Source organism: Natator depressus, chromosome 4 (genome assembly GCF_965152275.1).
Source record: "Natator depressus isolate rNatDep1 chromosome 4, rNatDep2.hap1, whole genome shotgun sequence".
Classification (NCBI taxonomy): Eukaryota; Metazoa; Chordata; order Testudines; family Cheloniidae; genus Natator; species Natator depressus.
In genome coordinates, this window is record NC_134237.1 from 19853726 (window position 1) to 19870880 (window position 17155).

Consider the following 17155-nt stretch of genomic DNA (forward strand, 5'->3'; position numbering starts at 1 on the left):
GTTACATCACTGTTAATAAATGCCCAATTAAAGAGAAAGGAGAGGTTAATATCTTGCACTAGATTTTTGTTGTTTCATATCCGCCATCTCTTGTCTAGACATTGTCTCTTTAGAGCTTGGTCCTGAAAACACTACTACGAGCAGTCTCATTGACTTGGGTATACACTACATCCAGAGATATGTGTTTGCAGGGACGTGCCCTTAGATTTTAAACCTTTGGAGGTGGGAGTTTTACAATATTCCTCTAAAGTGACACACTTGCACCTGGTGCCATATAATTCATATTGTATTGGTATTACTATTTATCAACAATGGTCGTTTTGGAGACTCGGTTATTTATTATACCATTATGGTCTCTTATTTCTCCTAACTCTGCAAACATAATGTTATTTTAAAATGCTGTCATTCGGATATGAGTGTGGTTAAGTACCCCACTATTCCACCATTCAGTTAGGTTCAGTTATTCTTTTTAATAACTGTCAGCAGAAGGAAGTATATTACATTTCATAACAAATGATAAATATTTTTCTTTACTGCCAAACAACTTTTTTTCATAATAACAATGAAGAGTCTGGTGGCACCTTAAAGACTAACAGATTTGTTTGGGCACAAGCTTAAAAAACCCACTTCTTCAGATGCATTAATTTGGACATAAGCTTTCGTGGGTAAAAAACCCACTTCTTCAGATGCATGGAGACTCCATGCATCTGAAGAAGTAGGTTTTCTACCCATGAAAGCTTATGTCCAAATAAATCTGTTAGTCTTTAAGGTGCCACCAGACTCCTCGTTGTTTTTGTGGATACAGACTAACATGGTTACCCCCTGATACTTTTTTCATAATGTGCTCACTACAAACGTTTTGTTATTTAAAGGGTTATCGATTTGTTCTTTTTTGTTTAGGCCATCCCCATGGAAATCACTATGGCAAAACAGAAACAGCACCTGATATTTATGTCCCCAAGGTAAATAAAATGAAGCAACCATATTTAACACAGCTGCTTTATTTTCCTTTGTTCAGTTCTGATAAAATAGGTGCATGTAATCCTATTGGTAGGAATTTTCATTAACTAGAGAAAAAGATAATCAATACCCAGCCCCAGCTAAGGCAAAATTTCTGTATCTTAAACTGTGCAGTTACAGCGCTGTCAGTTGATCTGAATCAATAAGTGCATAAGCTTTTGGAATTATTTTTCCAATGCCCAGAACTGCATTTAAGGAAAGAAGACTGGTCTTGTGGCCAAGGCACAGGGCTGTAACTCAGAAATCTGGATTCTGTTCCTAGCCCCTCACAGTGCTTGTGTGTTACATTGGCCAAGTAATTTAATCTCTCTCCGCTTCCATTTTCTCTTCTGAGAAATGGAGGTAATGCTCACCTCCCTCACAGAGGTACAAGTGATGTGAAGCTAAGATCATTAATGTTTGAGAGTGTTGGATGGAGAACACAATATAAATGCCAAGTATTCTATCCCTCACAATTATTTCTTAGGCTTTGTCTACACTACACAGCTTTTAGCGTCGTGGCTGTGTCGCCACAGCCGTGCCGCTAAAAATCGTGCAGTGTAGCCGCTGTTTGTTGGCTCTCCTGCTGACAAAAAACTTCCACCCTCAACGAGCAAGGTTAGCTTTGTCGGCTGGAAAGTGCTCCTGCTGACAACACACTGTTCACACTGGCACTTGTTACAGCAAAACTTTTGTCTTTCGGTGGACATGGGGGCTAACACCCCTGAAAGACAAAAGTTTTGTCATGCAATTGTCAGTGTAGACATAGCCTCAGTCTGAGGGACAAGAAGAGGAAAGTAATTGCAGCAACACTGCTCTCTTGGTAGGCTGTTCCACAATCTAATAGATCTCCACTGTCAGGAAGTTCCCCCTTACATTCGGGCTTGATTTTCATTTTTCTTAATTTTGTTTGTAAGTTATAGTACAGTTACATTGTCAATTTAAAAAAATGTCAAGCATAAGTTACCACTAAGATTAAATCGTGTTTTCTTAATGGAGTAGAAGGCATGAAAAGGCTGCATTTCTGTGCCTGCACTCCTGAGTAGTACCCTATGCTCTGTTAGAATGGGGCTGTTAGAGGAACAAACAACAAGCCCTTAAAAAAGAAAACTAACTTATGCTACTTTTTGTTTTGTTAGGTTAATGGGGAAAGCGTGATAGGAGTTTCTCATGCAAATGCAGTAAGCAGCATTCATCAGGCAAAAGGGCTAATGAACTTCACTGATTCTAGAAACATGCCCTTCAGTGGTTTTACAAATCAGATATCCGATTTTTCCAAGAACAGTGATCACTCAGGTAAGGAGCAGGGATTTAAATATCTGTGTACTCCTCAGTTCAAGAGTGGGAGAGCGAGTAGGCAATAAAGATTTCAAAATAAAAGACAATTTTAACTTCTTGAATATCTTAAACTTGACATTCATTTCTACAATGTGTTTTTCTGGTCCTGTATTCTCTCCTAAACAAGTTATTTGCCAAGAGAAGGAGAAGTGGAGTCATGGGATCAGAGTTGGAATTCTGTAGCATAGTCAAGGAAGGAGCATCAATAATTATTAGTATCTTAGAGAATATATAGAATATCCGCTTGATGCCCCATTTTTGTCATTCACTTCCTTTATAAGCATTAATCTTTTTATATTCCTTTCCCCCATGTTGTTTGTTTTATTTTTCTAGAAACTGAGATACTGGAGGATGACTATTTTGATGAGGATGACCACAATGACGTTGTCCAGTATCTGTTGAATGTTGTAGACGAGGAAGCCCAGAACCTCTTAAATCTCAATAATGCAACCACAGGTGACCATCTGCCAGGTACCATAAGCCATCAAAAAGCTAAACCCAGGAAATGAACACTGAATGGGCTTTTGGTTAGCTAACAGAAGGTGGTGGAATGGAAGTAGCTTGCAAACTGAATTTTTCCAAGAGATGTGATTAAAGGGATGGTGCATCTAATAAGAGGATCTTTCTGTGAAGTCCAGGTTTTGTAAATCTGGTCTTTATTCTAAATAATTCTGGGGTATGCTTTAGTACCTGCAATTGTTTGTGGGTAGAACTGATTATGTTTAAATGTCTTGGTTTGCAGGTGCAGTCAGGCACCCAAATTACATCCCTGGTGGCTACAAAATTGTGACAGGAATTTTTGAAAAAATAAAATATTTTTTTCTTTGCAAATCTGCTCCTTTAATTTTCAGCAAGTTTTATAGTTTCCTTTCTTTCTAGTGCTGCAAGAGTCAGCACTCCCTTTTCGTTACTGCTCTATCTTCACAAAAGAATAATCACCGTCAACTGAAATGAGCATGATTATGGGAACAGTGGTTGCTAATTGCTCCTGTGAGGTATCACTGGGGGCTTGCACATAGTTCAGTGAATTAAAGCAAACTCTGGTGGCTGTTACTGTGGTCACCAGATTTGAGACACCACTCACCAGTTTATAACTATTTTAACCCTTGTCCTTCTGCTCCTTCCTGAACTTTCTGGCCTATTTTCATCTATTAACATTCTCTTAAAACTACAGACTCAGAGCCTCTGCTGGTGTAAATCTGTGTGGTTCCATTACTGCCAAAGTTACACCCGCTGGGATCTGGCCCATTGTATACAGCAGTACGGCTGGTGTGCTAAACCTGAGAGATGTAGCAGCAGTGACATAGCTAAAGTAGGTCAGATTTTATCCTGTTCAATTTTATGATGGCTCATTAATATAGGAAGTAACTAGAATCCAGGTGTAGACCTAGTCCTACTGTGAATTAGACTCATGTTGCTGGGTTAAGAACTTGTAATCCTTTTATAGTAGGTGCATTAGCTCAAAACTGATACAAATAACCATGTTTTTCCACTGAATGCATCCGATGAAGTGAGCTGTAGCTCATGAAAGCTTATGCTCAAATAAATTTCTAAGTCTCTAAGGTGCCACAAGTCCTCCTTTTCTTTTTGCATGTAGTTAAACTACATTTAAACAACCCCAAATTTTGATTCTGTGCTAAGAATGATGAAGTTCGATGGCCTGATTAATATTTATGTCAAGGCCCCTTTACACCAATCTGGCAATGTGAAGGGAACTTTACTGGGTGCCAGTGCAGTTTGTGCCCACTTTAAGGCTGCTTTACACTGCCAAAGTGGTATAAAGGACTTTTAGTGTAAATGAGAATCAGGCCTGTAATTTACCATTAGTCCTACAGTCTGCAGTGACAGTGAAGAGTTGTTAAGAATGAATGTCAGGTCTCGTACACTTAGAACCAATTTTTTTCTGGTTTCTTAGCTGCAGGCACTATTTTTCTTATTATATTTGAATGGAAATATGAGCATTTTCACTTAACCTACCCATAACATCACTTCTGTATAGCTCTGTCTTCCAATGTATTTCTCCAGCAGGTTCTTTAGAGACCAATGGGAAGCTGGCAGAAGAAAAAGCTGAAGACACGGACTGTGATGGGTCATCTTTGCCTGAAGACTTTCCAGAGGTAAAATGAAAAGATGTTGGCAGTGTCTTTATTTGCCGATTTCCTAGACTATTTACATTGACTTCTCGTTCCCTCGATCACACTGAATTTGTGGAAATAATTTCATCAACATTTTAAATTTAACTGTCACTGCCATTTGATTGGCCTCCAGAAAACAGTGTTTATAAACCAAGAGTATGGAAATAATTTTTTGAAATACTGTATAATAATTAAATTGTGAGAAATTAACCATGCAAGAGAACAAACCAGAAAATTTATGTTTGCTGTTCCTGGCAGGAAGCAATGAAAGCCAACAGTTTTTAAAAGTGTAATGATAATAAAATGCCAATCCAATGCTATTTCATATATTCTAGCCAGAAAGCTCCCTCAGTTCATAGGTTAGGAAAAATCAGAGCATTTCAAATATTTTGCAGAGTATCTGTAAAGAGTCCAAATCTGAGGCTCCTTCTCCTTCACCTTTCTGCTCAGAAAAACTAATGTTCACAAACAGATTCTATACCACCTTCACTCTACACTTCCCCATGTTGTCCTATGTTGCATCAGTTAATAGATGTCCAGACTCCACAGCAAATGTATCCAATTAATAGAATCCCCCATCCAGTGTACACTCACTGTTTGTACTTCCGGCCCAGGTACAACTGTGACTCAACACCAGGGCCCTTGATCTGTAACCTCTCTGTAGGAGATCTAAAAGAGAGACTCCCCTTGGCTAAGGCACCAGCAGCTGGGCTAAGTTGGTCTCAGTTGTGAGTCACTCTTGACATTTTTTACGCTTACACTGCCTGGGCTCTGTTAATCAAAAATAAAATTAAAAAGCTCCTTACCTCTCTTGAGTATTCTACTTCTATTCATGCATATGCGACATATTTCATTTGGGGGCAAAACTCACAGGTGCTCTGTCCTTTCGCTTTCTGTTTGATGTATGGGTACGGGTATAGGCTGACTTGGCAGGGGATTGTCACTTGAGTTATATGTTGAGCAGAGCCACAAGCAGATTTTCCGCCTGATGGAATTTGAGCTCTGCATTGTTTTGGAAGTGAGTATGCTGAACATTTGATTATGTGTAGAACTAGAGACAGGCCATCTCTCCTTCCTAGTCCTAGTCTTCACTATGGTTATACTGGCAAGCCCTCCAAGTGTAGATGCAGCTTATATCACCAAAAGTGTTTTCCCCAATATAGCGTACACCAGTTCTCTGGAGAAAATAAGATGTACACACACTAGGGTTTTTAGCAAAAAAAAAAAAAAAAAAAAATCACACCCCTAACCGACATTACTAGCACAGAGAGACTGAAGCTGGAAGAAGAGCCGGGGAGGGGCTCTAGGCTGGGATATGATTTTACTTCTCCAACTGCTCCACATTCCCCAGTGCAGAGGCTGAATGTTTGGGGATTTTGTGGTTGGGTGGATTTCCTGGAAGAATAGAGATTGTCAGTGCATAATGCTTTCAGTGTGGTACCCTGCACAAATACTTAATTTACTTGTTAACATTGTTCTGGTTTATAAAATAAAAGTGTGCTTGTTGTACAGTCCCCTTCCAACATAACTCACTATACTTTGAAATGCTTCCTTCACTAGCCGACACAAATAAATGGTTGTGAAGAACATTGTGAAGACAAAGTAGTGCCTGAAAGGTGAGATTTTTAAGTGGAATTTAAGAGTAACATAATTTTTACAGCTCGGTGAAGTGAGGGAAGATAAAGCACAAGCAAACCCCAAACCCCGTATATATATATCTGTCTGTTGACATGTTGATATAAGATGGCTTTGTGTCTGTTCATGTTATCTGAGAGGTCATAATATTATTTAGTGCTATAGAACCTGATGTCAAGTGGCGTGTTCAAGGCCATCAGTCATGAATTATGAACAATACAAATTTGCTGTAGGACTCTATTTTGCTTCTCAACTACTGGAACATAATTAGGATGAAAAAATATTCAGATCCTGGCTTGCATAGTCCCCCAGTTGCCTCCACATTGTGCCAGCAATGCCCCTCTGCCATGTACATAGGCCAAACCGGACAGTCTGTATGCAAAAGAATAAATGGACACAAATCTGACATCAGGAATCATAACATTCAAAAACTGGTAGGGGAACACTTCAACCTCTCTGGCCACTCAGTAAAAGATTTAAGGGTGGCAATTTTGCAACAGAAAAGCTTCAAAAACAGACTCCAATGAGAAACTGCTGAGCTTGAATTAATATGCAAAGTAGATACCATTAACATGGGTTTGAAAAGAGACTGGGAGTGGCTGGGTCATTACACATATTGAATCTATTTCCCTAAATTAAGTATCCTCGCACCTTCTTGTCAACTGTCTAAATGGGCCATCTTGATTATCACTACAAAAGTTTTTTTCTACTGCCGATAATAGCTCATCTTAATTAATTGGCCTCTTACAGTTTGTATGGCAACTTCCACCTTCTCTGTGTGTATATATATATATATATATATCTTCTTACTATATGTTCCATTCTATGCATCCGATGAAGTGGGCCGTAGCCCACAAAAGCTTATGCTCTAATAAATTTGTTAGTCTCTAAGGTGCCACAAGTCCTCCTGTTCTTTTTGCGGATACAGACTAACATGGCTGCAACTCTGAAACTTTTCATCTGTAGATCACTTGTTTGAATCCAGCCCAGGACAGCAGTGTTTGAAAGTTGCTTCTTTCTGACTGTGATTTAACTGACTGAATGAACAGACATTTCCGTATGGGAATGCATCCCCATCAATATCACCATCAAAACTGCCAGTAGCTGCCACCTTCCATAGTCCAAAGTCCAGACAGGCTTATGGTGGTGCCTGCCAAACTGGATTGAGGTGTCCTGCTCTGAGAATGTGAGGAATCTGCACTGCGGATATTTTGTGGAGAAATGTTTTAGCTACGTAGGTTCTTATTCCACAAGCATCACCATGGTATCTGAGTCCCTTGCAGACATGCATACAATAACCTAACCGCAAAGGTTCCTCCTCTGTTCTTCTCCTGCTAGTCTTAAATGAGAGAATCTTCAGTCATGACTCGAGCATAATAAAGTAAAATATAACAAAGGCAGCTACACTGTGTTGCTATGAGGAAAACTTCAGAAAACTTAACTGCTTAATGGCTGTTTTTCTCAAATAAATCCAGACTTCAGTTTATTTTTGTATCATCATTTTGCCTGCAAAGATACAGGTCAAACTAGAAAGTCATTGGTATGTGTGAATGGGTGTAAAACATGTCTGTATGTATCATATAATTACATTTGTAACATGCGCGCGCGCACACACACACACACACACACATAGTTGCATGAGCAAACTTAATTCTGGCATTTCTCAATATTTGGGCACTTGATGTTGCAACTTTCGTGCTCTTTAATGTAGCTTTTTGTTTGTAGTATGTGTATTATAAATAATATGTCGTTTAAATTTACTTCAGTAAGGCTAAAAAATAATTAGAAGCTAAGGCTTCTGTCTTCAAGGAACAACAATAAGAATTGGTCCAGAAAATATCCTTTTTGAGTTTCTCTCTTTTTAAGAGAGTTCCCTACATTTGAATTATGTAATATGATTCATAATCTTTGTGTATTACATTAATAGCTATCATCATGGAATTAAACCTCTTATTTTGGTTGAATCTATGGAATACATGAAATATTTATTTTCTTCTTATTGTCGTTTATAAATTTGATCTAAATTTAAGAATTCTGCACTTTTCTAAATGATCTCATGTGTTGTAGGGTCTTCTGTTTACAGAAAATGTTCATATTTAAAATTGAAATGTATTGTTCTGATAGGAAGTGGGAAACCTTCACATTCTTTGCTTTTCTAGGTCACCGCAACAACCTCTGGTGGGACAAGCAGATGAAGATGAAATTACATGGGGAAGTGATGAACTCCCTATTGAATCAATAAATCAGGAACATCGAACTAAAGGCAAGGACTTGAACAAATAAACAATCAGTGGAAAATGAGGATTACAATAATGTAATCATGTCAGAAATGTATTTGAACATGTTCTGGATATTGTTAAGGTCCCAGTCCTGAGAAGAGCAGTCAATGGGAAATCAGGGTGCTCAAGAGCTCATCGGAGTAGATCATAATAATTCAAGCTTGTAAACCCTTTTTCACTCAAGGGTGTAATCCCACTGATTCACTGAATGCTCATCTGAGCAAGGGATTGCAGAATAGAGCCCATAGTCAGAGCTGCAGCCAGTTCCCTTCCATAATAGCTATTTTACGAAAGCTGCAATGGCATATGGTGAAATGTGCAATTGGACTGAGATCCTATAGGCATCTATTGAGTGCTGACTCCACACTCTAAATACCCAGCATTTTCCTCATTACTTCGGGCCTGATTTTGCCATCTTTACTGAAGTCAATGGACCTACTCCCAGAATAAGATTCTGCACAACATGAGTAAGGGTGGCAGAACTGGGTGTCTACCTTTAGCATCTTGAATATGTTCAGGAATATGTTCCATTACCTGAATTCATATTCATAAATCATATCTATGGCATCTGTGCTTCAAAGTGCTTTTTAACTTAGGAAAAATAAACTTCAACATAAACTATTCTCGTAAACTTTTTGTATGATTCAGTGGTCACAAGGTATTTAACTCATGTCAAGGAAACTTGGATTATTAACAAGTTGTGTGGTGTTTGAAAGAATAAAGAAGGACATGTGCTTTCTAAACCAAGATTTTTTGAAAAACTTTAATGCAGTTAACACATCTTACACTTTTATCATTAAAATGCATTTTAAGGTGAAGTTTTAAAGAAAAAACTGCAAGGTGTGAGCTTGCACTTTTAAATATAAGGTCTCTGGCTCAAGTGCAGAGTTCTGCTTTCATATTTATATGTATGGTCATTGATCTTGCAAATTACAGTGCGTCAAGAATCCATTCTAAAAATGCATTTATTGATTATTTCAGCGTATTGACTGCACGGAAATTAAAGATGAAAATTACTCATTCATGGTTTCTCAAATGTTGACATTTTTTATCATGAATTGATCTGTATACAGTTCTGGGGAAAATAGTGATAAAAGGTAGCAAGCATTACCAGTGAAGAGATAATGCTGGAAGGATTGTTTCTCTTATGGGTGATCTTTTCTATAAAATATAACAAATATATGTATAAATAAGCAATTGACCACCTGAAAACTGGATGTGGTGGTACCTGGGAAATCTCTCATTTTATAGCACTGCACTATAGCATGCTATACACTGTCCTTTCTGTTAGCTGTTTTTATATGTGCACATAAATCAATCTTCTTCTGCTGCTAGATTGCCTTTTAGTGACAAATGAAGAGCTCTCTGCACTCCCAATTGTCAGAGTGCTTCCTTCAGGCAAATATACTGGAGCCAAATTGAAGTCAGTCATCCGAATGTTACGTGGACTACTGGAACAAGGAGTTCCTTCCAAGGAGATTGAGGTAAACAAACACAGGCTATTTTCAGTCCTTTGTAAACCTCTTTTAAATATGAATCATGCAATGAAAATACTCTTCACTAGGGCAGTGTGAAGCAGGTAGAAACGTAGTGCTTGATTCTGCACGGCCAAAGCAAAAGATAGGAAAGAATACTTTTCCTCCCCTCTGTTTCAGTTTAACTACATTAACTAGACTGAGCTATATTGGCTTTGGATCTAGAAATGTGATTGAGACTTGCCCGTTTCTTCAAATCCATTAATAATAATACTAATTAATAATAAATAATATATATTTTTAACCAGCACTTAAGATGACAGGTTTCAGAGTAGCAGCCATGTTAGTCTGTATCTGCAAAAAGAAAAGGAGTACTTGTGGCACCTTAGAGACTAGCAAATTTATTTGAGCATAAGCTTTCGTGAGCTACAGCTCACTTCATCGGATGCATTCAGTAAAAAATACAGTGGGGAGATTTATATACACAGAGAACATGAAACAATGGGTGTTACCGTACACACTGTAACGAGAGTGATCACTTAAGGTGAGCTATTACCAGCAGGAGAGAGAAAAACCCTTTTGTGGCGATAATCAAGGTGGGCCATTTCCAGCAGTTGACAAGAACATCTGAGGTGGAAAATGTAATGACCTCTGCAATGACCTCTGCAAAATCCAGCTGCCACGATGAAAACATGAATCTCTACTCTTGTTAAAATTGTTAATATGTTACCAACTATTAAAACTTCCAGGACAAGATTTCAAAGTAATTTACAAGAAGATAGGGTTGTTGTTTTTTTGCAAGGCTGCATGCCTTACTCCCATATGGTGTGACTGTGAATTGTAACTACATGGGGATCAAATACTTGATAATGGACTCTTCAGTTTAGCAGAGAAAGGTATAACAAGATCCAATGGCAGGAAGTTGTAGCTAAACACTTCCATACTAGAAATGAGGTGTACATTTTTAATCGTGCCGTTAATTAACCATTAGAACAATTTACCAAGGGTCATGGTGGATTCTCCATCATTGGCAATTCTAAAGTCAAGATTGGATGTTTTACAAAAAGATATTCTCTAGTTCAAAAGGAATTATTTTGGGAAAATTCTATGGCCTGTATTACACATAGGTCAGACTAGATGATCACACAATGGTCCCTTTGGCCTTGGAATCTATGAATCTATCGGTTTCAGAGTAGCAGCCGTGTTAGTCTGTATCTGCAAAAAGAAAAGGAGGACTTGTGGCACCTTAGAGACTAACAAATTTATTTGAGCAGAAGCTTTCGTGAGCTACAGCTCACTTGATCGGATGCATTCAGTGGAAAATACAGTGGGGAGATTTATATACACAGAGAACATGAAACAATGGCTGTGTTTCATGTTCTCTGTGTATATAAATCTCCCCACTGTATTTGATGACGGTATTTGATGTATATTGATGACATCTTCATCATCTGGACCCACGGAAAAGAAGCCCTTGAGGAATTCCACCATGATTTCAACAATTTCCATCCCACCATCAACCTCAGCCTGGACCAGTGCACAAAAGAGATCCACTTCCTGGACACTACAGTGCTAAGAAGCGATGTTCCCATAAACATAAACACCACCCTATACCGGAAACCTACTGATCGCTATTCCTACCTACATGCCTCCAGCTTTCACCCAGATCACACAACACGATCCATTGTCTACAGCCAAGCTCTACGATACAACCGCATTTGCTCCAACCCCTCAGACAGAGACAAACACGTACAAGATCTCTATCAAGCATTCTTACAACTACAATACCCACCCGCTGAAGTGAAGAAACAGGTTGACAGAGCCAGAAGAGTACCCAGAAGTCACCCACTACAGGACAGGCCCAACAAAGAAAATAACAGAATGCCACTAGCCATCACCTTCAGCCCCCAACTAAAACCTCTCCAACGCATCATCAAGGATCTACAACCTATCCTGAAGGACGACCCATCACTCTCACAGATCTTGGCAGACAGGCCAGTCCTTGCTTACAGAGAGCCCCCCAACCTGAAGCAAATACTCACCAGCAACCACATACCACACAACCAACCACTAACCCAGGAACCTATCCTTTCAACAAAGCCCGTTGCCAACTGTGTCCCCATATCTATTCAGGGGACACCATCATAGGGCCTAATCACATTAGCTACGCTATCAGAGGCTCGTTCACCTGCACATCTATCAATGTGATATATGCCATCATGTGCCAGCAATGCACCTCTGCCATGTACATTGGTCAAACTGGACAGTCTCTACGTAAAAGAATAATTGGACACAAATCAGATGTCAAGAATTATAACATTCATAAACCAGTCAGAGAACACTTCAGTCTCTCTGGTCACTCGATTACAGACCTAAAAGTCGCAATATTACAACAAAAAGACTTCAAAAACAGACTCCAATGAGAGACTGCTGAATTGGAATTAATTTGCAAACTGGATACAATTAACTTAGACTTGAATAGAGACTGGGAGTGGATGGGTCATTTACACAAAGTAAAACTATTTCCCCATGTTTATTTCCCCCCTCCCCCCCCACCACTGTTCCTCAGACGTTCTTGTCAACTGCTGGAAACGGTCCACCTTGATTATCACTACAAAAGGTTTTCTTCCCTCTCCCCTCCCCCCCCACCCCACTCTCCTGCTGGTATTAGCTCATCTAAGTGATCAGTCTCCTTACAGTGTGTATGATAACACCCATTGTTTCATGTTCTCTGTGTATATAAATCTCCCCACTGTATTTTCCACTGAATGCATCCGATCAAGTGAGCTGTAGCTCACGAAAGCTTATGCTCAAATAAATTGGTTAGTCTCTGAGGTGCCACAAGTACTCCTTTTCTTTTTGTGAATACAGACTAACACGGCTGCTACTCTGAAACCTGTCTTTTCTATATGTTTCTAATAGATACTGTTAGTCACTTGACAATTAAAAATTGATGACATTTTGTTTATCCCAGCAGTTATTAATATGAACTGACTATCTGTTTATAGAACCTTCAAGACTTAAAGCCTTTGGATCAGTGTTTGGTTGGACAAACTAAAGAGAACAGGAGGAAGAACAGATATAAAAATATACTTCCCTGTAAGTCCTAAGTAATCTGATGATAAACTTTTATGTTGATTTCACCAGAAAGGCAGTGTGGTCTGGTGGCTTTGACATCAGACTGGTAAGTCCTGACTCCTATTCCCAGTTCTTCTGTTGAGTTAGTGTGTGACTGGACAGACCATTAAACCTCTTTGCACTATTGTCCCTATCTGTAACAAAGAGATAATGCTGCTTGCCCACCCTTTTAAAGCACTTTGCGATATGTGGATGAAAATCATTCTATGAGTGTACCTGCTTGTTATTTTATGCCTCCCATCTTTTCCCTCCACTCTCACATAAACCTTTAATTCTATTTAAGCAGCAGATCCTGTTTGTCACATACGATAGACATAAACATAGGAGGACAGACCGTGCTCTTAGTTATACCATTGTAAATCTGGAGTGACAAAAGTATAATAATTAATATTAATACACTGTGTCAATCTCACTATAAAAGAATTATGTTTATATTCCGTTAGCTGCATATGCAGGAGACGTAAAGTCTGAGTCTAGAACTGGGAGCCAGAAAGTCTTGAGTTCTAATTTCTGCTCTGACAGAGTCTCTCTGAAGCCATGGGTAAGACACTATAGGTTCGTCTACACTTTGAGCTGGGGATGTGATTCCCAGCTTGAGGAGACATATTTGTGCTAACTCATAGCTGTGACAGCGGGAGCGGCAAGCTTCCCCAAGTGTGTATCTAGGGTCTCTGACGGGCATGCACTTGGGGCAATAGCCCATCTCGCTGCTTGCACTGCTGAGGCCACATTCTCATTTTAGTGATCTAACCTGATAAGAGCTAGCATGAGCATGTTTCCTGGAGCTGGGAATCTCACCCCCAGCTCTGACTGTAAACATACCCACAGAGCCTGATTTCTAGGAATGCTGAAAGCCCAGAACTCCAGTTCTTGTCCTGTGGCAACAGCAAGGGCTCTGCACCGCTGATAATCAGATTCTTAACCTTGCTGCCTCTTTTTCCTTATGTGAGGTGGATTTTTTCAAATAGGATGTTGTGATGATTCATTAATATTTGTGAGATGAAAAGTACTCCATAAGTATTTACATGACCTAGGTTTAATTATGGGTATATGGACCAGGGCTGTCGATTAATCGCAGTTAACTCACGCGATTAACTAAAAAAAATTAACTGTGATTAAAAAAATTAATCGCATTTATAACCATAGAATACCAATTTACATTTATTAAATATTTTTGGATGTTTTTCTACATTTTCAAATGTATTGATTTCTATTATAACACAGACTACAAAGTGTACAGTGCTCACTTGTTGTTTTTTATTACAAATATTTGCACTGTAAAAATGATAAAAGAAATAGTATTTTTCAATTCACCTCATACAAGTACTGTAGAGCAATCTCTTTATCATGAAAGTGTAACTTACAAATGTAGAGATATATTTTTTTTTGTTACATAACTGCACTCAAAAACAAAACAATGCAAAACTTTAGAGCCTACGAGTCTACTCAGTCCTACTTCTTGTTCAGCCAATTGTTAAGACAAACAAGTTTACATTTACAGCAGATACTGCTGACTGCTTCTTATTTACAATGTCACTTGCAAGTGAGAACAGGCTTTCGCATGGCACTTTTGTAGCCGACATAGCAAGGTATTTACATACCAGGTATGCTAAACATTCATATGCCCCTTCATGCTTCGGCCAACATTCCAGAGGACATGCTTCCACGCTGCTGACGCTCGTTTAAAAAATAATGCGTTAATTAAATTTGTGACTGAACTCCTTCGAGGAGAATTGTCTCCTGCTCTGTTTTACCTGCATTCTGCATATATTTCATGTTATAGCCATCTCAGATGATGACCCAGCACATGTTCGTTTTAGAACACTTTCACAGCAGATTTGACAAAACACAAAGAAGGTACCAATGTGAGATTTCTAAGGATAGATACAGCACTGGACCCAGAGCAGAACCCATCATCAGCATGGACATGTATTCTGGAATGGTGATTGAAGCATAAAGGGACTTATGAATCTTTAGCGCATCTGGCACATAAATATCTTGCAATGCCAGCTACAACACTGCCATGAGAACGCCTGTTCTCACTTTCAAGTGACATTGTAAACAAGACGTGGGCAGCATTATCTCCTGCAAATTGTAACTAAACTTGTTTGTCTGAGCGATTAGCTGAAGTAGGACTGAGTGGACTTGTAGGTTCTAAAGTTTTGCATTGTTTTATTTTTGAATGAAGTTATTTTTTGTACATAATTCTACATTTGTAAGTTCAACTTTCATGATAAAGAGATTGCACTACAGTACTTGTATTAGGTGAATTGAAAAATACTATTTCTTTTGTTTTTGACTGCAAATATTTGTAATAAAAATAAAGTGAGCACTGTACACTTTGTATTCTGTGTTGTAATTGAAATTAATATATTTGAAATTGTAGACAACATCCACAAATATTTAAATATATGGTATTCTATTATTTTTTAACAGTGCGATTATTTGTGTGATTAATCGTAGCAAATATTTTTTTAACCGCATGATTAATCACGATTTTTTTTTAATCGCTTGACAGCCCTAGTATGGACATATATAATTAAAATATGTTTTCTATGTTGGGATTGCAGATGATACCACTAGAGTGTCCCTAGGAACTGAAGGCGGATACATCAATGCCAGCTTCATTAGAATGCCCGTGGGGAATGAAGAATTTGTCTACATTGCATGTCAAGGACCACTCCCTACTACAGTAGCAGACTTCTGGCAAATGACTTGGGAACAAAAGTGTACTGTAATAGCCATGATGACCCAGGAAGTAGAAGGAGAAAAGATAAAATGCCAGCGCTATTGGCCCGACGTACTTGGCAAAACTATCATGGTCAATGACCGACTCCGGCTGGCCCTTGTGAGACTGCAGCAGTTGAAAGGCTTTGTCATTAGAGTGCTGGAGCTAGAAGATATTCAAGTAAGTGAATCAAGTCAGTCTACACTCTGTGGGTTTCTGGGGTGATTGGGCAGGTTCCTTTTTTGTTTGCTTGGCATGGATCCCTTCAGTCCAGCCAGAGCTGGTCTAAACTTCCGCATCCTGAAAAAACCACAGGATTACTTTTTTTTAAAAATCTTTTTTGTCCTTATTTCTTCTGACTATTATGATTGGGCCACTCTTCCTCCATGTAGGAATTTGAGTGAGCAGCTTCTTTCACCACTGGAATAAAATTCTGCATAAGCTAGGTAGAGACTTTTTCAGCAGGTAGCATTTATGCAGTGCTCAAGGACATCACCTCATAATGCTAATGTGCCTCTGTAACAGCAGGTCAGGACATGGCCCCATATATGCATTCCTGATAATGCCTTAGCTTTAGAAACAGAAAGATTTATTAAAATTAAATTCATTTGTAGGGTCAGTTTACTCGATGGGTGACTTTGTGCTAGTAGTAGGCAGCTAGGACAATGAAACTAAACTGGTCACTTTCACTTTTATTCATAGTCCATGTCCTTTTGCTCTCAAGCTCTAATACACTCTCATCAGGCTTATTTTCCACACATGGCAGGAAAAGGTTGAAATTCAAACAAATTCAGATTTATAATCATGTAAGGCATTGTAAAAATTGTTCTGTTCACAAAACCTAAATTTTGGGTCACTGTTAATTGGCGAGTCTCCCTTCACAATGAGCTGTTTGGCCACAGAATGTTCTTAGGCCAGTCTTACAACTTCTGGCAGTCTGCTTTGCCGTTTCTGCATATATTTGTTCTCTCTCTTTTAAAACCTTAGACTGGTGAATTACGGCGTGTTTCTCATCTGAATTTCACTGCCTGGCCAGACCATGACACACCATCTCAACCAGACGACCTGCTCACTTTCATCTCCTACATGCGGCACATCCATAAATCGGGACCTATCATCACTCACTGCAGTGCAGGCATTGGACGTTCAGGGACACTTATTTGTATCGATGTCATTCTAGGATTAATCAGCAAGGATCTTGATGTGAGTACCCAGAGGATAGATTGAACTGTGCTTTTCACTCAGTGAACTGTGAGCCCTAGGAGCTATTTGGTTATTTTACTAGTGTGCAACTATTTTGAATCAAGGACTCTGGTTATACCTTAACCTGATTTATGAGGTATACGGTATAAAACAGCAATAATTGTGAAAACCAGAAATATGGAGGACAAGAAAAAAAAATCTAAAAACACTTGACCTTCCTAGGTT

The 17155-nt window shown here is 38.8% G+C and overlaps 1 protein-coding gene across 2 annotated transcripts in view; it reads left to right on the forward strand.

Annotated features, from left to right (window-relative positions):
* PTPN13 (protein tyrosine phosphatase non-receptor type 13) overlaps positions 1 to 17155 on the forward strand; it is a 184379-nt gene that overhangs the window by 163802 nt on the left and 3422 nt on the right. Inside the window, exons 37-46 of one of the 2 annotated variants that reach the window (XM_074950546.1) lie at positions 901 to 962; positions 2139 to 2295; positions 2671 to 2808; positions 4363 to 4454; positions 6033 to 6088; positions 8267 to 8370; positions 9722 to 9870; positions 12870 to 12960; positions 15570 to 15907; positions 16715 to 16930. In XM_074950546.1, the coding sequence (XP_074806647.1) occupies positions 901 to 962; positions 2139 to 2295; positions 2671 to 2808; positions 4363 to 4454; positions 6033 to 6088; positions 8267 to 8370; positions 9722 to 9870; positions 12870 to 12960; positions 15570 to 15907; positions 16715 to 16930 (1403 nt within the window). The remainder of the gene's footprint in view (positions 1 to 900; positions 963 to 2138; positions 2296 to 2670; positions 2809 to 4362; positions 4455 to 6032; positions 6089 to 8266; positions 8371 to 9721; positions 9871 to 12869; positions 12961 to 15569; positions 15908 to 16714; positions 16931 to 17155) is intronic. The other variant, XM_074950545.1, reaches the window with a different exon arrangement.